This window comes from Pholcus phalangioides, unplaced genomic scaffold (genome assembly GCF_987345545.1).
Source record: "Pholcus phalangioides strain wild (caught in Gottingen) unplaced genomic scaffold, Ppha-v1.0 ptg000008l_1, whole genome shotgun sequence".
NCBI classification, from domain to species: Eukaryota; Metazoa; Arthropoda; class Arachnida; order Araneae; family Pholcidae; genus Pholcus; species Pholcus phalangioides.
In genome coordinates, this window is record NW_028301601.1 from 44,471,867 (window position 1) to 44,493,843 (window position 21,977).

Genomic DNA, 21,977 nt, shown 5'->3' on the forward strand with positions numbered 1-21,977 from the left:
AGGAACTGTATAAAAAGTTAATTTTTTTATTTTAATAACTCAAGGATCAATGATTCACCAGTAAAATGTCATAGCCCCTGTTTGCTATGCAACCGGTGTATATATACATATTTAAAGAAATAATACATTATAAATGTTAGTTACATTACAATAATGTGTATGTCACCACTTTTAACTATGTTTGAAAGCAAAGCATACAAAATATATCCGGAGAATCCAGAGTTTAAAATATATGGATAGGTACATAATAATTTAAAACAGTAACAAGTTTGTGGATGAGTAATGAAATATTGGTAACTTGATTATAGATATCTTTAAAGATTCTTTTTAGGTAATGTGTTTTTTTTTACCTCTCATCAAATTAGGATGCAGATGATGCCTCTCGCCAGCCAGAGGAAGAACCACAATATGGTGAAGAGTCTGAGGGTGAATCTGGTACGTATCTGCAGAGTGGTTCAAAATTTCATTTAAAAACCTTTAACAGAGAAAATAGCAAACATCAAAATAAACCTTATTCAGGGTTCTCAATAACTTGGAAAGTCAGGGAAATGAAAAATGATCATAGAAAATGTGAAATATTAGGCAAAATTCAAGGAAATATGCAAATGTTTGATGAACGTGAAGGAAAAGTTCTGTGAAGGGGGTAAAAACGTACTTGAAAAAAGATTGAAAATTGGAAGGTTAAAAGATTTTGAATTATATTTCTTTCTTCTGAGGTTTGGTTGGGGAGATGATCAAGAAGATTTTGCTGGGAACCCTGCATATTCTTGTAGGAGAGTATTAATTGAAATGGTGATAAGAAACACTGCTTTCTAGTGCTCCAGGTGTGCAATCAGGAATTCAGATAGCAATCAGTATTTGTGAGCAATGATTATTTGCTTCTCAGCTTGAAGCAGCAGTAGATTTAATGCATTGAATAAAGTTACTGGCTACATCATGAAAAGGTATCTTGAATACAATAAAAGTAAAATTCCATTGATGATTAATGCTTTGATGTGCATCTTTTAAAAACAACACCCTGTTCAAAATGAGATATTATTTTGGTCTCTTGTGACATTCCACTTCATGCAGGTTCCATTGTATTGCAGGGTTCCCAGCAACCTGGAAAGTCAGGGAGAATCAGGGAAAGTCAGGGAATCGGAAAACGGTCAGGGAAAGTCAGGGAAAATATGAAATATTTGTCAAAATTCAGGGAAAATTCTAAATACTTGGGAAAAGTCAGGGAAAATTTGAAGGGGAAAAAATCAGAGGATAAATCTACATTCAAATGGTTTACCTTCACTTTTTTCCATGGAAGATTATTTTTCAGATCCCCAGGGAGAGGAAAAAAATCCTTATCAGCATTTTCCTCCAGATCCCCTACTGAGAGATGTCTTATCAGTTGAAGGGTGGGATTTTACAATTTGGCCAAGAAACAATCTGCCCTCTGAGTAAATAGATGAAGGGATCTAAAGTGGAGAGACCCTCCTTTCCATTGTTGAAAGCAAAGCCAATACCAGCTCTTAACTTCTTTTCTATTTCTTCTGAAAAAACATTTTGTTTTCTTGTTTTTTTTTCCTGCCTGTGGGCAGGCCCTTTAGGCCCATTTCTCACTGAGCGGACGTGGATCCAGATCCCAGATCCACATGCCCTTTCACACGAGCACTGAAGTTCTAAAAAATCTTTAGTTGGAAATTTGTGCATAAAAACTTTTTTTTCCCGATTTTTGTAATTATTTTTCTCCTTCACCCCTGATTCAGTGCTCATAGGCAGCCTAGAGCTATTCTTTGGTGGTTTAATCTAGAGCCCCATAGAATAATCTTAATAGTTTAATCGTAACATAAAGATGCCTTTTCAGTTTGATCGTCACAATTAGTCAATGGGAGAATATATCTCAAAATATTTTCAAAAGGTTTTGAAAAAAAAATCTAAGATCTGTCTTTTTAGAAAATATGAAAAAAAATTCCAAAAACATATCCAATGACGTTCCAAAAAAAAAAAAAAAAAATCAGGAGATATCAAAGACTTTGCAAGTAGAAAAAGGGGGAGTGGAGACTTTCAAAATGTCTGTGCTTAGAAATATTCACATCACAATTCTGTGTTAAGCCCGGATTACACTATAAAAATTTGATTCTTTTACAAATGCAACCAATAAGCTGATTGGTTGCATTTTCTCGAATGTAACCGATAAATTTATTGGTTGCTTTTTTTCAAGTTTTATAAAATAACTTTCATAAACCTTATAGAGTGAAATCCCATCTTTAGATTAGTCACTTCTGAAATATAAAATTTCAATTTTTTTTAAGTTTATAGACTCAATATCATGTAAAGTATATATGTATGTATTGGGGGGGGGGGACACTCCAAAACTATTGAAGTGCTTAGAGCTTTCAAACGTGTTAATCCAGCCCTGAGTGAACGCCGTGCATGGATAATGTTGTTTAATAAAAGTATTTAGTTTTAAAAATAAAAAAAATATTTTAAACAATTTTAAATACTTATATTTTTAAAATAATTTTAAAAATTTAAAAAGAAAAAATTAAAAATTTGTAATTAAATTTAAAAGTTATTAAAGTATTCAGTCAAATATATTTGTAATGAATTACAGAATGGCTTATAATTTTGGTCCCGTCAGTGTTCGTTGTTGGCAGGTTTTATTATATAAAATTGTAAAGTATGGACAAAAAGCAGTTAAAGTTGCTATATCTCCTTTATCTAAGGAAACGGAGGGATAGACGTATATATGTGGGTACATCCTATTGATGCACAGGAACCTTCATATGGTGTTTTTATATTTATGTCAAATAATTAAAAAAATTCCATGCAAAATCATCTTGAAAAAGTAGCCAAAGATGTGGACTAATTCGACTCGCATCCGCGTCTTGTGAATAGCTCCAAATAACCTAATGTACGAAACTTGTATGTACGGATGCGGAGCCCGCACGTAGGTTTTGACACATGCGGATGCCAGCCGGACCCACGTGAACACTTCAAAGGTGCGGGCGCATTCCACATTGTCTGAAATGCTCTGTATATACCAATTGTTAAAACTTCTTCCAGACCTGCGTCCACATCCGCTCCGTGTGAAAGGGCCCTTAACCTTTATATGTTGAAGAATGATTTGAATTCAATTATCTCTGTGAAATTTCCAAGGAAACTAGTGTTGTGTGCAAGATCATATACACAGTTTGATTTTGTAAGGAGTGCTGTTGGCGGCAAAATATTAGCATCTGTCTGTAATGGGCTTTTCAATGGTATATTACCATGAAATGCTATACAGTCGCCCCACCCCGTATTCGCGGTTCCCGTATTTGTCGTTTTTTTCCTTCATTGGATTTTTTCCTCAGCAATCGTCATTTACATGTTTTAATTACAAAATTTGAATTGTGCCTGTTTAGGATGGCTCATTTGTCTAGTGCTACTGATAATGCTCCGAAAATACAAAAAAAAAAGTTTACAAAAAAATTTAGATATATTGACTATGCTTGGCGAAAGTAAGTCAGTTGCTGCTTTGGCTCACCGCCAGATGATTTTCATGATATAGATCCCTCTATGGTACGTTCTTCACATGTAGAAAAATTGGTAGAGGAAATCTTGTCAACATACTCCAACATACTTGATGATATGAAGAAGAAACGGCAAACAGAAATTACAATGTTCTTTCAGAAAACATCACCAACAATCAATCGCTGCACCCTCGTTTACATTCCCTTATAATTTTGCGTTACCTGCTCTTCTCGTGATGTTCAATAAACAAGATAAACAAAAAATCTATGGTTTCAGTTATTTGCAATTTCCCATATTTTCCCCACCCCCAGAATGTAACCCCCACAAATACAGAGGAGGGGGTCGACTATAATTTAGAGCATAGTTTCCTAACCTTTTTTGTCCCATCTTGCCCCCCTTCAGAAATTTTTTTCTCCCATCGCCTACAACGGAAATCTAACCCATAGGATCCTATGTTATACCTGCAGCTTCTAACGCCCCCTGGAACATTCCATCGCCCCCAAGGGGCCGTTAACGCCCACGTTGGGAATCACTGATTTAGTGATATTAGATGGTTTAAACTTATATATGCGTGTGTCAGTGTACGCGCATTTGGTCAGGGAAATTTTTGAATTTGGTCAGGGAGAGTCAGGGAAAGTCAGGGAAATGATCAAGCGGATTTTGCTGGGAACCCTGTATTGCTGCCTTTAATGCTTCATTATTGAGAAATTAATTTAAAAAACACAGTTCATTTCAAAATAATTGGAAAAGGAGGGCAAATCATTTTTTATACCGTTTCTAAGTTTTTGGTAATTTTTCCAATTTAATTTTAATTTATCATAAATATTCAAGGAATTTAATTTATATACAAGAAATATTTGTGATAGGTATGGATTACCTTGTTTGAGAAATTTGGCATTAATATGAGTAGTTTTTTAGCCTAACCCCATCTTATGTTTGGTATTTGAATCTTGATTTCCTGTTTCATTTGATTGCAATTTAAAATAACAATTTTTTCTATCTTTTCAGATCAATCAGATGATTTTATTGTGGATGATGATGGTCAGCCAATATCAAAGGGCAAAAAGAAACGACACATCAAGTACTCAGATGCGTAAGTTCATTAGTTTAAATATATTTTTGCTGAACAAAAATTATCAAATAAAAGCTACAATTTTAAATTGAACTGAACATAACAAAACATATTAGGTTTTCATTATGATATTTATTGTGATTGAAAGATTTTTGACTATTTCGCCATCACAAATGAATGAATCAACTTAACATTTCACTCTCAAGTGACGACAAGCATATGCAGGTGACAGGGATCAAGGGATGTGGAACCAAGGATAAAGCTTGTGTTTATGAAGTTGACCTGCTGGGTTTTCATTATGATTGGTTGAAAACACAAACAATCAACCACAGCAAACTAGTACAAGACCAAGCAGACAACCTCTCAAGTATAGGTTTTGTCCCGACTTCACATCACTTGATCACTGTCTTCTGGAAATGCTTGTCACTCATGTGAGCAAAAGAATGAGTTTATTCACCCATTGGAGACATCTGGAAGCTATCCATCAGTATTTTATATGATTACACTATACAGTGTAGTGATATGAAGTTTACATTCTCGATTCGTGAATGAATATGATATTTTTTCAAAATTTGATTTGAAAAAATGGTATACACATGTTATTGATTTAATAAAAGCCATTTTTTCTGATTGTATGTTTATTTTTTAGCATACAAAGTTGTAATTAAAATGTATCAATATTTTATATATTCTTGGTATTGACTTATTATATCATGTTTACTGTATTTTTCTAATGATTGTCTTCTTAATATTCCAGAGCCCTCCAAGAGGCACAAGAAATTTTTGGAGTGGAATTTGATTATGAAGATTTCGCTCAAGGTGATGAATATGAAGAAGATATGGAAGAAGATGTATGTAACACATTTCTATTTGAAAAACTCAGCCTTTAGTGTTTAGAATTGGCTCTAAACTGTAAATCCTAGTCTGATTCACCTATTGAAGTGCATAAAATCACAGTGTTGTGACAAAATGAAAATTATGAATTCATTGATAAAATTTTATTTAAGTATGAAGAGGAAGATGAAGAGGAGGAAGGGATAGAAAGACCAAAGCCTAAGAAAACTGCAAGGAAAAAAACAACAGAAATTGATCTTCTACAGGTGAATTTTTTTTATATGATTTACATATTACTGAGATCAAGTCATGTTTGGTTGAGACTAATAAGACAAAAACTCTTATGACTGTTTTAATATTATCAGCTATCAAAGTACTTAACTTACATTGTGCATTTGTATAATAAAAGTGAAACACACTTCTAGTATTCATTTTCATTCCTTGTTTTTGAATTCAATTTCATAAAAATCATAGGTGTTTGAACCTAGTGAGTTGGAAAGGGGACATTTTACAGAAGCTGACAGAACTATTAGAAGTGCTGACATTCCTGAAAGATTTCAGGTAATTTTCTGATGTACCACAGCCATTGGGCGTATTGCCCTTAAACTAAATAATTTTAATGTTTTTATCTAAAACACTTGCAAGATGTAATTGATGATGATATAAGTAAAAAATGGAATATAACAGAAAACCTTCTATAACTTCAAGATGATTGGCAAAATATTCAATACTTTTTAAAAACTTTTAGAATACTTTTTTAATCCTTTTTAAAATCAATACTTTTAGAATCTAATGAAAAATATTTGTGAAATGTTAGTTGGAAAGATATCAAACAACAGTATAACCTGAATATGAGGCATAATGCTATTTTGAAGATTCACAGGTAATGTTTGTATTTTATATCATACAAATATTTAATTTTTATATTTTCCGAATGAAATATTATTCCAGCTTCGAGGTATCCCTGTCACAGATGCAGAAGATGATGAAATTGATGAGGAAGCAGAATGGATATACAAACAAGCATTTAGTAATCCCACTATATCTATGCAAGAAGAAGAGCAATCAGGAGGTGGGCATCAACCTATTGCTGGAAGGAAAGGTCACACTGCTGCTGGGAAAATTAGAGAAGCCCTTAAATTCATGAGAAACCAAAAATATGAGGTGATTATACTGAAACATTAATATTGCCTTCAGTCGTTGAACTGCTGATTAACTGATCCAGAAAATCTCCATCTATTCCAGCTTATTATGTTTTGCTTCCATATTTTATGTAGAATATTTTTGTTTTATTTAATTATGCACGTGAATCAGAATTTCTATTGTGCATTAAGAAAACTATTTTCTTTTTTTAAGCATTTTTTTTTAATAGATATTTTATGTGTGTGTATTTTTATTAGGTGCCTTTCATAGCATTCTATAGAAAAGAATATGTTGAACCAGACCTGAACATCAATGATCTCTGGACTGTTTATAAGTGGGATGAAAAGGTATGTTTATCTGCATATGAATAGTTTTGAATGTATAATCAACTATGTATTGTAACTGTATAATCAACTATGTATTGTAACTGTATAATCAACTATGTATTGTAACTGTATAATCAACTATGTATTGTAACTGTATAATCAACTATGTATTGTAACTGTATAATCAACTATGTATTGTAACTGTATAATCAACTATGTATTGTAACTGTATAATCAACTGTGTATTGTAACCGTATAATCAACTATATCGAAATGTGTGATTATCAACTATATTTGATAACCAAATACATTTCTGAAAATTGAAGATGAAATTTTCACACCAAGTTTATCAATCCAGCTTTTGTTTTGAAAGTAAGACAACACAAGAACTCTTTTCGGCTTTCAAGTCACATTGTAACAGTGAAATTACCAGACATTTTGCTTGCAAATGGGGCAGATATTATCATCTGTGGATAGCACTCCTCATAAATGTATATAAATACCAATGGCTCTTCCTTTTCATTGAAACTTTTCAGCTCTTTCTCTTTCAGCTTAAGATAGATTTTTTTTAGTCTGAGGTGACTTCTGTTATTGAAATTATTTCAGTGTTTGTAACTTTCTAAGACATTATGGCATAAACAAGTGAAGTAACAACTAGTGGTTTTTACAAGAATTGTCTAATTTCTTTTCTTTTAGACAAAGAAATCTGGCATTTTGGGCTGTGTGGAATTAGAGAGAAAAACAGTTGAAACTACACTTTAGATCTAATAGCTTTTTCCAACAAAATCCCGGTATCTGATTCCCCTGTTTTTGATGGTTGTTCCAACCACAGAGCTCCCTTTGTTAATTTTTTCCTTCATCATACCATTCCTTTCTTTAAACTCACTAATAAATTTAATTTAAAAGAAGCCAACTTTTTCCTCTAATATAAAATATCCTTTGTACTCATTTCCCTGATTTCATCTCCCCCTCTTACGACATTCATTCTCTTTGGAGTAAATTTGAAGTTGTAATTGATAAATGTAAAGCCACTGTTCCCTCGAAAAATACCTCATGTGCTAAATGTCTCTTCAACCCATGGATCAACCGCTATATCATCCATCTGAAAAGAAGAAATTTGCCGCAATGTTTCCAAACTGAAACTGAACAACTCCCCTTCTCTCCAAAACAAAATCTCGGTCTTTACACCTAAATTTGTAGATCTTATTTCACACAAAAAAACCAACTGCTTCACTAACTCCTTGCCGAACTAGCTTTCTACAAACCCTGCCAAATTTTGGTATTTTCTTCGTCCCAAATCTGCCGGTCCTTTTTTCCCACAAAATCTCTTTGCTAAACTTCTTACTTCTCCCCTTGATATTGCCTCTGAATTTAATCGGGCTTTCACTTCTGTTTTCTCTCTTTCCGATCTCTCCCCCCCCCCCAAATACTCCTTTTCCGACTCCCTTCACAACTCCAGTCTGGTTTTTTTCTCCACAGAACGCCTTTCGAATCTACTGAAAAAATTGAAACCACACTCCACTGACCCAGATGGGATCCCAAACCATGTTCTCAAATTCTGTGCAAATTAAATTTCTACCTGCTGCTTGCCCTCCAACTGGAAAATTAATAAAATAATACCGATTCACAAATCAGGTCCTCCCTCTAATCCCCTGAGTTTTAGACCAAACACCATCACCTCTACCTGCTGCAAACTTTTCGAGTACATAGTTGCCAAGGAAATCCGTTCACATCTTGACTCAATTAACTTCCTTTTTCCTGGCCAACATGGCTTTAGATCTGTTTCCATCCAATTAGCCCTTTTCATTCATTACTTATCTAATAGTATTATACTTATAGTAGAGACTAATAGTATTGGATCTAGTAGTTGACTTATCTGTAGTATTGACAACAACCTACAAACTGTTATCTTATACTTGGATTTTTCCAAAGCATTTGACAAGGTGCTCCATAGTAAACTTCTTAAACTCCAAAAATCTTGGCTTATGAGTTCAATTACTGAAATGCGGGGAGGCCTTCCTTGTTGATCGCAATCAGTTTGTCTTTTTCAAGGGCCAAAACTCCTCCTACTTTCAGGTCAAATCTGGCACGCCTCAGGGATCGGTACTCTCCCCTCTATTATTTCTAATTTATATTAATGACCTACCATTATCAATCAATTGCTTCATCAGATTTTTCACAAATGATTGCGTTATTTATCAAAGAATTTACAGCAGATCCAACCAAGATTCTCTCCAGCACAACCTTAACACTATCCGAATGGTGCTCGTCTTGGCAACTACCCCTAAACATCTCCAAAACAGTCTTCATGAAACTTACCTGTAAAAGATCTCCCCTCGAATTTCCTTACTCAATTAATAATTCTTTATACAAATACAAAAACAACGTCACAACAGGCAAAATGCCCAACAAGGTGGCTGAATTGAGGTGGTTCCCCATTACAAATACTTGGTGTGATAATTTCTGCCAACCTTCATTGGAACCTCCACAGGGAATATATGTTTAAAAAATGCCTTTAAAGAATTTTTTCCTCCGTCATAACCTCAAATATTCCACCCGCCACCTCCGACATCTATGCTTTCAAACTTATATCCTTCCTGTCCTCTCCTATGCCTGCAAAATTCGGGATCCCTATACACAAAGCAATATAGATAAGCTGGAATCTATCCAAAATAAATCTACCCACTTTATTTTAAGCTGCTAGTCTACCTCTGTTATATCTCTCGCCTATCGTTACTTTTTAAAATTATCCACGGCTATTTTAACAAACATTGAGACTAACTACATTCTAATCAAATCTTCTCATTTTTCCAATAGACTCAATCACTCCCAAAAATTGAAACCTTTTTTTTGTATCCACGATTGCTTCAAATTTAGTTTTTCCCCATACAATTATTGATTGAAACAACCTTCCATCAAATTCTGTAGACTTTACTTCAATCTCTGATTTTGTATATAGCATCAATTGTCTATGTAAAATCCCATCACCACACCCTCTTGTATAGGCTTCCGCCAAACAATATTGTATAAATAAATAAATAAAGCATTTTTCACATAACAAAAATTTTTCTTAGCATTAATCACAAATCTAAATATATTATCTAATGATGATGACTGCAACCTTTGCAGACAAAAATTCTAATCATTTTGGTTAACCCATGACTTAAAATGTTGTCATGAAAGCTTATGTGTGTTATGTCAAGCCTTGAAAGCTTGCATATGTCATAACATATACAAATTGATTATGATAGCAGTATCATATGCAGGATTTTCTCGGGATACTCACCCTTTTATTCCATAGTGACTCATTAAAATTTTCTTCCCTATTGTTTTTTTTTTTTTTTATTGCAGTGGTGTCAGTTAAGAATGAGGAAAAACAACTTAGTTCGTCTATTTAGTCGAATGCAGCAGTACCAATGTGACACTATAATGGAAGATCCCGATAAACCTCTCTCAGAAGGAATGAGACTCTTAGATGAAAAGGACATTGAAAGGTACAGTGGATCCTACTTAATCGTTTGAAGGCCAATGTTCCATAAATGGAACATAGTTTTCATTTGCAAAAATATCAGATAACAATTAATTCAAACATTTCCAGTTTTTTATCGTATATAGAGAAGAATTCAAAGCATTTTTTAAAATAAATTTGGGAACTTCGGGTTTAATATAAACTTTTTGACAGAATTTTTAAATTTGACGTTTCTTGGGCATTTTCTCCCATTTCAATTAAAATTTGCTAAAATTTTCCATTTTAAAGTAAATTGAAAATTATTTTGTCCATTTCTAACACTTAATATATCAAAGTAAATCAATTAGTTTCTTTGTACTGTTACATGTCAACAAGCTACGTGCTTTCAAAAGTGCATGTTCAATTTATAGAATATTGGCCTTTCAAGAGAGCAGGATTCTAGGGATATCTAACAAGCAGTGTGCTATTTTTCCATTCAAACCACAGGGTTTTGTCATCATTCGACCTGTGTATAGGGGCGAATTCTGGGTAATATGGCACAGAGGAATGTGCATTCTGGGGTGGGTTGTTTATATTGAGTAAGTACTTTTTTTATTCTTGCATTCCTAGAAATGCTTGATTTTGTGAACCACAGACTAATCAAACCGAGATTGACAATTGTAGATAGTCTTGCTATGTTCAGCTGTGTGTAACTATGTCAAAAAGATATATCACATTAGAAGTAGCTGTAGGATATTTAGAAACTCTTTCAGATTCTGAATTAGAATGTATATATATGTCAATTAGTTGCCAATGAACCTGGGAACATCACGTATGAAGAGGGTATTTATGTGGAATAGTAGATATAACAAAGAGAATGAGGTGTTAGAAACTCCCGAAGGGTGTTCTTCAAAAGATGTGGGGCAGTAAACAGGAGCTAAATGTAAGTGCAACACTTGTGTGAAAATTTCAAGAAAAGGCAAGAAGGTTTTCAGCAATGTGAAAAAAAAACTATTGCATGGGATAAAAAAATATTCCTTCAAGAATCTGATCAAAACCATAGCTGTGGAACAGATTTGCCATATGACCATTATAGCATGTTGGATAATTCATTCAGAGTTGCGAGAAGCAGATTGTATTTCGCATTTGGAATTCCAAAGAGAAATCACAATGAACCTTCTACAAACGAAGGAGGGGCTAACCATTCATCCAAGTCCACGTTGTTAACTGAAAAAAGATGCCAAGCCATCTGATGGTCATTATATTGTGTCTGCAATGCAAGGACAGTGTTCGGTTTGCCAAAAAAAAACACTGTAAATGTTACCAATGTAACAAACAGATCCATCAAAGATGTTTTTCTTTTATCATTAGATTAAAAATTTGAATTTTCTGCACACATTTTTGTGTTGAAAAAAATCAACATGTGTTGTGGATTTGAATTTCTAGTAGAAAATATAAAATTTTGTGTGATATAACTCTACTCTTAGAAATGAATAATTGTCAGAATATAGGTGACACCAGTTTCTGCTTTCACCTCTTCCCAAGTGCCAATGTTCCACTTATGAAACATCATGAAAAACAAAGAAAAAATTTCTTTTTCTTCAAATTTCAAAGTTGATCTGTGTAGGCATATAAAAGAGCCTCGAATAAAAATTTCAAAACAATAAGTGACTGTTCATAGTTTGGCTTTTAAACAGTCAATGCATTGTTGTCAGTACCAAACAATAAAACTATTAAGCAGGAACGCTTCTTAAATTGGAAACAACTCAATATTGGGGGGGGGGGGGGGTAAACAAAAATCAAAAGTTTTGGAAATAAAACTTCTTAAACTTATCCCTGTATCGCACACTTATTTGAGCATTAATCTAACAAGAACTTATGCACAGTGGAACTATTGTTAACAAGCTTAATTCGTTTCACCAACATGCTCGTTATGCAAATCGCTTATATATTGAATCAAACTTCCTCATAGTAAATAATGGAACTTGGATAATTCATTCACTATAAAAGATTTGAAAATTTCATCTCAAGCATATCTTTTTGAAAATGTTTTTTATGAAAAATGAAACCAAACAAAAATATCAACATTTCCTAGACATAATTACTCTCAACTCTAACTTGTGGACTAAATCATCATCAAATATTACTAAAAGAAACAAGAATAAATGGATTACTGAAGAACTAATAGAGAAGATTAATATCAAAGAAAAATTGCCTAAAAAATATAGAGAATACCCTAATATCATATGAAATAGAATACAAAAATTATGATAAAATGTTGAAAATTTCAATACGGAAAGCTAAACAAAAGTATCAGAAGGCTAAATTTGTTGAATGTACTGACAAATGGAAGCAATGGAAATGCTTAAACTATTTTGTGCTCAATAAAAATAATGGGAAGCAAGTTCTACCAATTCATCAGCATCTACAAGCAAATGAATGTAACAGAGAATTTATTGAAAGAAATTTAAATAATACAAATGTTGGTGCAAGTACATATCAAAGCGAAAGCAGGAATGATGTTATAAACTCAATGGTATGCAAGGATATTGACATCCCTTTCTTGAAGAGAACATTAAATGAATTTTCAAGAACTTACTCCAAAAATGTTAAAAATTATTGCATCCTACAACATTGATTTACTTGCACATCTCATTGATTCATCTATCAGTGGAAATTATTTCTACAATGAATTAAAATTTTCTCTTGTCTACCCAATTTATGAGAAAGGAGACCCAAATGCAATGATAAACTACAGACCAATATCGGTTCTTCCAATTTTCTCTAAAATAATCAAAACATTTATAAATAAACAACTAATAGGTTTTTTAAACCATGGCAATTATTTTGCCGTGAATTAATTCAGTTTAAAAAATAATGAAATAAATACACTGAAATGGCTATATAATCAAAATCTGTCACTGTTTAAATATGGGCTACAATAACAATAAATTCTCCATTGTTTATTTAGACCTGAAACAAGCATTTAATAATATGTATTAACAGAAAGATTACAGAACTGGTATACAAGGACGAATATTGGAATGGTTGAAAACATATTACTTTGATAGACAACAAGCAGTAGTTATAAATCAGAAAATGAGTATCTATCTCCAAGTTCAAAAAGGGGTCCCCAGGGATCTGTTTTGGGTCCCACATTATTTCTTATTTACATAAGCGACTTCTGTAAGCTGAAACTATACGGTCAATTAATTTCTTTTGCCAGCTCTAATTTCAATGACACAGCTCTGTACATAAAGGATGACGACATAACAACTTCAGACCTGCCAACTCTCCGGATAGGCGGACACTCCGGATTTTCCATCCTTTCGCGGATTTGTTAAAATTTTTCTGGATTTTGGCATGAAATTAGATTTTACTCGATTTTTCACATTGTCGTGACGTCAATGACTGCCGTCGTTGTTAGGGGAAAACACCCATAAAGGACAACAGCCGTGGTCATTTCCATCGAGCAGCCATAAAAAAGTCTTGGTGACCGCATTTAAGCAACTGGCAAAGACGTAACTTTGTTTACATAGTGTTTATTGGCAATCATTTATCAGGGACATGACCTTGGTTGCCAAAATTCCTGTATAATTGTTATTATATTCCATTAACAGCTGTACGGTAAACACAAGTTTTTTCATCAGCAGCTTTGTGTTTTGAAATTTTTTAAATTGTTTCCTCCGCATAATATGTCTTCAGAAAGAAAATATAAAATTTTAAGCTATATAAAGCTAAATATAAAGCTTTTAAGAGTTCATATACCAAAGATTATCAATCACTGATAGCATCCACGAAAGGAAACACTTATGTTTTATGAACAGTATGTAGATGCTCTCTATTCCACATGGAAAGACTGACATTGAATTATATTCTACTCGGGGGCAATGCAGAACCTCTCTTGGGGTGAGGAGGAGGAATGAAACTTTTTTCAATTGATTAAAAAAATGTTTTTCGAAAAGTTTTTTTTTTTTTATGAACTTTTTTTTTTGATCAAGTCTATGAGTGCTAGGGGAAACCCCCCCCCCCCCCTCGGGAGAATCTCCGGATTTCTAGATTCCAAAAGTTAGCACATCTGCAATTTTAATAACAAAGACAGGATAATCTGAGACGTATTAATCAATGGATGTGGTTGCAAACAAACTTGAATTGAATGTGCAAAAGACCAAATACCAGATTGCTAAAACGAGAAGCTTAAGTTCCAACAAAAATCTCCATTAATGTTCATATCTGTCATCCTCAAGCACAGCAAAACTGCACCTGCCGAGGAATCCAAAGAGTACATGAATACAAATACTTAGGGGTAACAATACAGGATGACTTGGAATGGAATATTAATTGCGATAAAATAACAAAAAAATTCGATTTTACACAGCTCTTTTTATATAAGCTCAAGTATTTGATAGGAGAGGATTTTTTAAAAGATGTCTTTTACACATGGGGTTTCTCAATTATAACTTATGATTTATGTGCGTTGGGTGAAGCATACCATTGTAATATCATGCAACTAAGTAACATATTTTGTACCTAAAGTAAGTTTGTACCTTAGTAAAAAATATGCTAACACAAGCCTATACTGAAAACATAGAAAAATTAACTGTCAAACACTAAAACATCAGACAATTATATGTTTACCGAACGATAAACTTTGCGACGCAAAATAAAAATTGGTTTCAAAGAAAAACAAATAGAACAGCAGCAAGATTCAAACATGATTTTGAAGTGCCGAAAACAAAAAACATCTCTTTCAAAAGTGTTTCTCATTTACTGCTCCTAAATTTATGAATTCATTCCAGTCAAAAAAAACTAATACTAACCACACAAATATGAAATTTGCATATATGCAAAAAGCATTCAAAATTATGATGACATGTTCTGAAATTGTTCACACACAGACACACATAAAAAAGCTAGATAAATATAAAATTAACAATATTTTTTTTACATATTGATGCTTAAAATTATATATTTTTATGTGTATTAATGTTGTACCCAGAATATGCTTGCATCATCTTGTTTAAATTTTACTAAATCTGATGTCATTTTACATTGCACTGTTATACATCATGTCTTAAATTTTTTATATGTTCTTTTTCTATAATTGTACTGCATACTTGGCAGTGAAACAATGTAATACAATTTCTTTTTGGCTTCCTAGAAGGACTTAGTGTCCCTTGGGACCACATAGTGTATATCCATTATATGAGTATGTCTTTTTATTTTGTATTCCTTTTCGTATGCTATTGTCCAGTATTTGTGTAATGTGTATGTATTTGTTTACAATAATTTAAAAAAAAAAGGCAAAAATGGCATTCAATCATTAATACAACACATTAATAATATAATAAATACGGCATTAAAATATATATATGGTAATAATGCCATAAATAAACATACAATACGATAATGTATGTACAAATTAACTTACTCTTAAAGATGAGAGAGGGGAAGACTATCATTTAAGTGGATCTCTATTTGCAAACTTATTCTTTTTGTGTGATTTTGAAAAAAATCTATCCAGTGACACTTGCTCTTGTCCCTATTTAAGATTTCTCGGAAATGAAACGCATTGTCAATTCTCAACTGTCCAACGAGCATTCATTGTTCACTTTGCTGCAGCTTTATTTGATTAGTTCTTTTCTACAAAATTTTGCACAGATTCCCACATCTCTCTAATCTTATTTAAAAAGTTAGGGACTTCTTTCTTCCTCAGATGAGATATCCTCCATAAACTGGCTGTCGCATGCAAAGGAGATCCATCAGTTCATCTACGGAAAAATCAACCCATTGACAAAAAAAGGTGTAGTTTGCAACTAAAACTCTTATCATGGATTAGGCCTTTTTTCGATGAATCGAAAAGAAAAGTTAAAAATTTTACTCACAGATGGCAATGTGTAACTGAAAACTCTATGTAACGCATAACTACAAATATAAAGGTCACAATAGACAAAATACCCAAAGGTGGCTGAAGAAAGATGTACATAAAAGTGCACAATATAAGCAGTGTTAATGTTTTTGAAAATTTGCTTCACATATAAAACTACCACATTTCAATATACGCTCCCTTTGTAGTTGTAACTCCTGGCTATATTCAAAAACTTGTTCTTGAATGCCATCCTCATGTACCTCCAGTCCCATGGTCTTTCCCAAAGAAACACAATCTCTTCGACAAATTTTGTTTCTTGATCATGAGCTAGCTCCTCAAAGTCACATTTAATAATACAATCAGCACACAGTTTTCTCCAAGCAGAATTTAAAAAAAAACTTCAAGTTCACATATGTGTGGTTGCAATGCTACATCTAGTTTTGTGTTGTAAATAGTCACGCTTGCACATATGTTTATGCCACTGGAGATTGTAGGGGAGAATATTACCCACAATTCCACAGTATGTGTGTGGACGAAAGCGAAAAATCATCAGCTCAGTTGTGATGATGTGAAAATAAATAAACGGCCTAAAATTTTTGCTCGTAATGCAAATCATCGCTCTTTGACCGAATAAAAATTTGTTCAAAATTGTTTGCTTGTTATGCAAAGTACTCTTTTACTGAAGTTCCGCTGTACTTCAAAGCATTCAAACTATTTTCTGTTCATTAATATGGAATGAATTAAAGTTTTAAGAGAAAACATCAGAAAAGTGGTTGATAAAAATTTTAAAAGTTTTTATTAAATCTCTCTTTTTTATAGATTGAAGAAAACAATATGTCCAGAAGAAGTAAATGACTGTTATGGACATTTTAATTTGTATTATGGTCACGATGTTCCATTAATGAGAGAAGCATTGAAGAAACAGGAGAACAAAGAGAAAGAAGCTCAAGCTGTTGAACTAGAGTCAGAAAAAAAGAAGGTTGATGAAGAAGAAAAGCTAAAGCACATTCCACATAAAAATCCGTATAGAGTATGCATGGATGCAGGACTTGGTAAGAAATTGTGATCATTAATGAATTAAGCATGAATAATAGAAATTTTTTTGCTTACGAGCAAAAAAACCATTACAGCAGACCCTCATTTCAACTTTTTCCAGGGGAGAGCGCAAAGAACATATTCTCAATATATGTATATGTTGCTGCCAAAGCCCAAAATTGTCCAATTCATTACAGGACTGACCAGCACGAATTGGATGGCCAGTTCGAGAAGTGGCCGGTGATCCCTGGCCGAAGTCTGATGACAAAAGACATGATTTTGGATCATTGTCTAGTTGGCGTATTTTTTTCCTAATAATTATGTCCACGTTAGTTATGGCAACCCATCAAACTGCAATCCCGATGCTGTAATCATTCTTTTTTCTCCAAAATTTTGCAGAGAAAAACTATGTATAATTATTTTTTATAGTTTTTTCTCTCATCACATCAAGCTAATCTACACACATGTCCATAAATTAAGGATAATGCCAGCTCCGGCAAATAAAGGTTCAGAAACAAAACAAACGTTACTTACTCATAAAGCCCATTTATTAAACAAAAGATAAAGAACAAAAACGATGGTGTATGTATGATACCATTCATAAAAACTACGATTTTTGCTCCCTGGGGCAATTGTAAAAAATATCTCCTTTACAAAAACTTACTATTACATGGTTGGTATGGTGGTTAATACACTGTATGTCTCCCATGCGATGAAATACAGTCCGTACAACGCCTAGACATGCTGAGTATCAAATTATCGATCTGATGTTGGGGAAGATCACTCCACTCAGCAAGCAATGCTCTCCGAAGTTCCGGTACACATGTAGGAGGTGGTTGACGGGCTGCAACTCGTCGGCCAAGCATGTCCCACACATGCTCTATCGGATTCAAGTCAGGTGAGAATGCTGGCCATTTCATACGGGTTATATCCTCAGATTCAAGGCATTCGTTCACGATGTTTGCTCGGTGAGGACGGACATTGTCATCCATAAACACAAATTCTGCGCCCATGGCACCCCTAAACAAACGACATGTTGTTCCAGAATGATGTCCCGATAAATTTGGGCTTTCATGGTTCCGGTTTGAACATGCAGATCTGTTCTGGAATCCAGTATAATTCCACCCCAAACGAGCAATGCTGCACCACCGTAACGGTGTCGTTCAATGATGTTGTCTTGGTGGTAACGGGTACCTGGCGTTCTCCATATGAAAGTCCGACGTGAATCAGACTGCAAGCTAAACCTGGATTCGTCGGAAAACATCACACAAGCCCACTGTGACGATGTCCACATTGCATGTTCTCTACTCCAGGCTAATTGCAGCCGAGTTGCCGTGAGCGGAACACATCTGACAGGCCTGCGAGCATATGACCAATATCTCCCAAACGTCTGCACACGGTTTGCCTTGAAACTGTGGTACCCGTGGCTGCAGATAGCTGACGAGACAGGTCGGATGCTGTGCTCCGTCTGCTTCTTTTAGCAGTTACTGCCAAATACCGGTCTTCATTCGGCGTTGTAACTCGGGGGCGACCTGTAGTGTAATGTCTACTGACATTTCCGTTATCTTGGAATCATTGCCAAAGCCTAGAGATGACACTTTGGGCAATTCCAAGTTCCTCGGATACTTCCATCTGAGTACGTCCACATTCCAGGCGGCCGATAATTCTACATCGTAAAAAGTAATCCACATGCGTCCTCTGTGTCATAACTATTCGCTTATGGCACTGAGCGCCTTACAGAACTCTTGTGAACAATTTCACTTCTTTGCCACCATTCCTTATATACCCCCCCCTCTGACACTCTCGTCATTGTGACATACTATCGACATCATCTGGTGGCTTCCTGAAATTTGCATATCATTCTTGCAGATGTGTGTGCTAATTCTACAGGTGAAATTTTTACTTTAGATTTTGATTTCCGTGTGATTCTGAATTATCTTTATAGACATGAGTGTAATAAAGCTGCAATACATAGACATTTATCACACATTGGCGATTAAAAAAAATGGATTTGCCTCCTAATTGGGCTGTCTTACATAAGCACATCGAGCTTTGGCCAAGGATCTCCAATGGATTTGGCTCCGAATGGGCTATTTTACGCTAATACATCAAGCTTTGGCCAGGGACCTCTAGCTACTTCATTAAATGGCCGGCCAAAGTCTGAATCATTTCTGCTATTCAGACTGGGCAATTCGTGAAGTGGCTGCACTTTGGGTTTTGGCAGTAACATATATATTTATATTTTTCCTTGTTCGTCCATTTTTATTGTATTTTTTAAAGCTGGGGGTGCCCCCACCCCAAATGACGGGCCTACATTGTAGAGAAAATTTGAATTGCTTAAAGCAGTGGTTTCCAAAGTGTGTACTGTACCACCAATGATTCTCCAAAATGAAAACGTCTGAATAAAAAATTTATTTTCCACAGCGTAAGTAAAAAAATGCCTCAACTCAGCTAAACATCTACTTACCATTTTACATGCATTATATAGTGTAATTTTATCAAATTCTATATATAAAATAATCAATAGAGCAAGTTGATATTTTTACAGGGGAATTCCTAAAAAATCGACCAATTTTAAAATATTTGCAAAAATTAAAGGTACAGAATGATAAGCAGTGTGTGAGCATATGGGGGGAAATGTCTACATTTTACATTATGAATAATTAATAACATTAGTGTGGCATTTATGAAGCTCTTTCGATGGAGTGAAGTAACTAAAAATATTGTGAAGTGGGAGGGTGGGGGGTTAAGATTATTAGGGGAGCATACCTTATACTATACTTATGCTATAATATAGAATACTCCTGTAGTTCAAAAATAATTTTGTATATTAAATCAAGGGTGGATGAAAATGTTATGAATATCCAAATAAACATATAACAAATCAACCAAAAATTATTGTTCCTATGAAAGGGACCCGAAAATATTCTTTCACTGGGACCTGAGTTCAGTTACCCACTCTGCACCATTATGATGCCCAAGATAGTCCAATCCTGCAAGATTTAAAGCTAAAAAACACGTGAGTAGCTTTAAATCTCATAATAAAACAGTTCTGCGAACTAAATATTGAAAAGTGATTTCATTCATCAGTGACTCTAGAAATTAAAGCATATTTATTAACAAAAATTTCAAGAACATCCTGGAAAACAGGATATATAATCAACCAACTATCTAGGGGTTAGCAGGTAAAATTCTTGTGAAAGGGGGGGGTCGTGCTTCGGAAAGTGTAGGAACCGCTAGCTTAAGGTAAAAAAATGCAGCAGTCTGTTTTTCTAAATTTCTCTTTTCAATGTATGCCTATGTGATTACAAGCTTTATGCATAAAGGCCTTCATTCTATAAGCAGGAGTGCAAAACTTTTCCAGTTTGCAGGCCAGATATAAGAGATGGCAACTGCTCCCTCAGAGTATAGTGTTTTGTGCATTGTGTGGCCTATCGGGCCCTAGATGTTGTACACCCATGTCCTATAGTGTATAAAGAATATGTACTTGACCTTTAACTCATACAGCAAAGCGGGTAAATATATCAAAAAATGAACACGGGAATAAAATGAATAGATGCTTTTTTTTACATGAAGCAATTTTGCATTTAACAATTATGCTTGAAAAAAATTTTAAGATTCGTGTCTTTTCGAATATAAATTGAGATTATGATGTCAAAGAACGATAACTTGGAGATTATATATTACAAAACATCTAAACTTCTTGGTGCAGAGACTTGCATATTATCTCATGTTTTTTTCTGGGAGGTTGGAATAAAAAGTAATATTAAATATTAAAAAAAAAAAATTTTAAGGTGGCAGATAGCTTACAGCAGTGGTTTCCAACTTATGTTCAGCACAGCCCTTAGAACTCCTTTTGCATTTCTTATGGATTCCACTTCGTTGTTTTCTAATTCATCTATAAAAAAATATTTTTATATTAAATTTTTACATTTTGCATTCACCATACTATGAGTGTGGCTTTTTTAAATTAGTATTTTGAATTCAGTTAAATCGTGCATAAACTGAATTCTTCTTTCTTTTTTTAAGATGATGTTAAATTTACTGAAAATGATTAGTGCATATGGAGGTAGTTGACTTTGTGTGTGCAAGATATATATATTTACTATAATAAAATATATATATTTTGCTTCCAAATTTTATACAGATGGATTATCAAAAAAATTTGGTTTGACACCAGAACAATTTGGAGAAAATCTACGAGATAACTATCAGCGACATGAGGTGGAACAGTATCCTGTTGAACCACTAGAAGTTGCTTCTGACTATGTCTGCAAGTAAGATGAGTGTTTGATTCTGATTCTATGCCACTGTAACTTTGTACTCAACTCTGTCTTGCATCACATTTTATTTGAGCAGCTTATTTGAATAACTCACATTTAACTTATACTGCTGCTTTAACCTCAAATATATATGTGCCAGTATTAATGCAAAATCTTGAAACTAGAGCATAATAATTTAATTGATTACTAGAATATGGTTTTTTTTTCTTGCTATTTCAAACCATCTACAGTTTTGAGAAGTAAAGTTTTACTTGCATAGCATATATGAGTCTTACTATATCGTACTATGTCTTTCTGTTATGTTATTCTAGACGTTTTGTATCTGCAGAAGATGCTCTGAAAGCAGCCAAATTTATGGTTGCAACTCAGATCTCTAAAGACCCTGTTGTTCGAAAATGTGTTAGACAAATTTATTTTGAACGAGCGAAAATTCATGTAAAACCAAAAAAGAAGGGTTTAAAGGTATATATATATTTTACTT

The 21,977-nt window shown here is 33.8% G+C and overlaps 1 protein-coding gene across 3 annotated transcripts in view; it reads left to right on the plus strand.

Moving 5' to 3' along the window:
• Spt6 (transcription elongation factor Spt6) overlaps positions 1–21,977 on the plus strand; it is a 66,466-nt gene that overhangs the window by 16,961 nt on the left and 27,528 nt on the right. For all 3 annotated transcript variants that reach the window (XM_089234729.1, XM_089234730.1, XM_089234731.1), the window contains exons 6-16: positions 366–435; positions 4,495–4,579; positions 5,316–5,409; positions 5,566–5,658; positions 5,867–5,953; positions 6,344–6,556; positions 6,793–6,882; positions 10,213–10,355; positions 16,998–17,230; positions 21,361–21,490; positions 21,808–21,958. In XM_089234729.1, the coding sequence (XP_089090855.1) occupies positions 366–435; positions 4,495–4,579; positions 5,316–5,409; positions 5,566–5,658; positions 5,867–5,953; positions 6,344–6,556; positions 6,793–6,882; positions 10,213–10,355; positions 16,998–17,230; positions 21,361–21,490; positions 21,808–21,958 (1,389 nt within the window). The remainder of the gene's footprint in view (positions 1–365; positions 436–4,494; positions 4,580–5,315; positions 5,410–5,565; positions 5,659–5,866; positions 5,954–6,343; positions 6,557–6,792; positions 6,883–10,212; positions 10,356–16,997; positions 17,231–21,360; positions 21,491–21,807; positions 21,959–21,977) is intronic.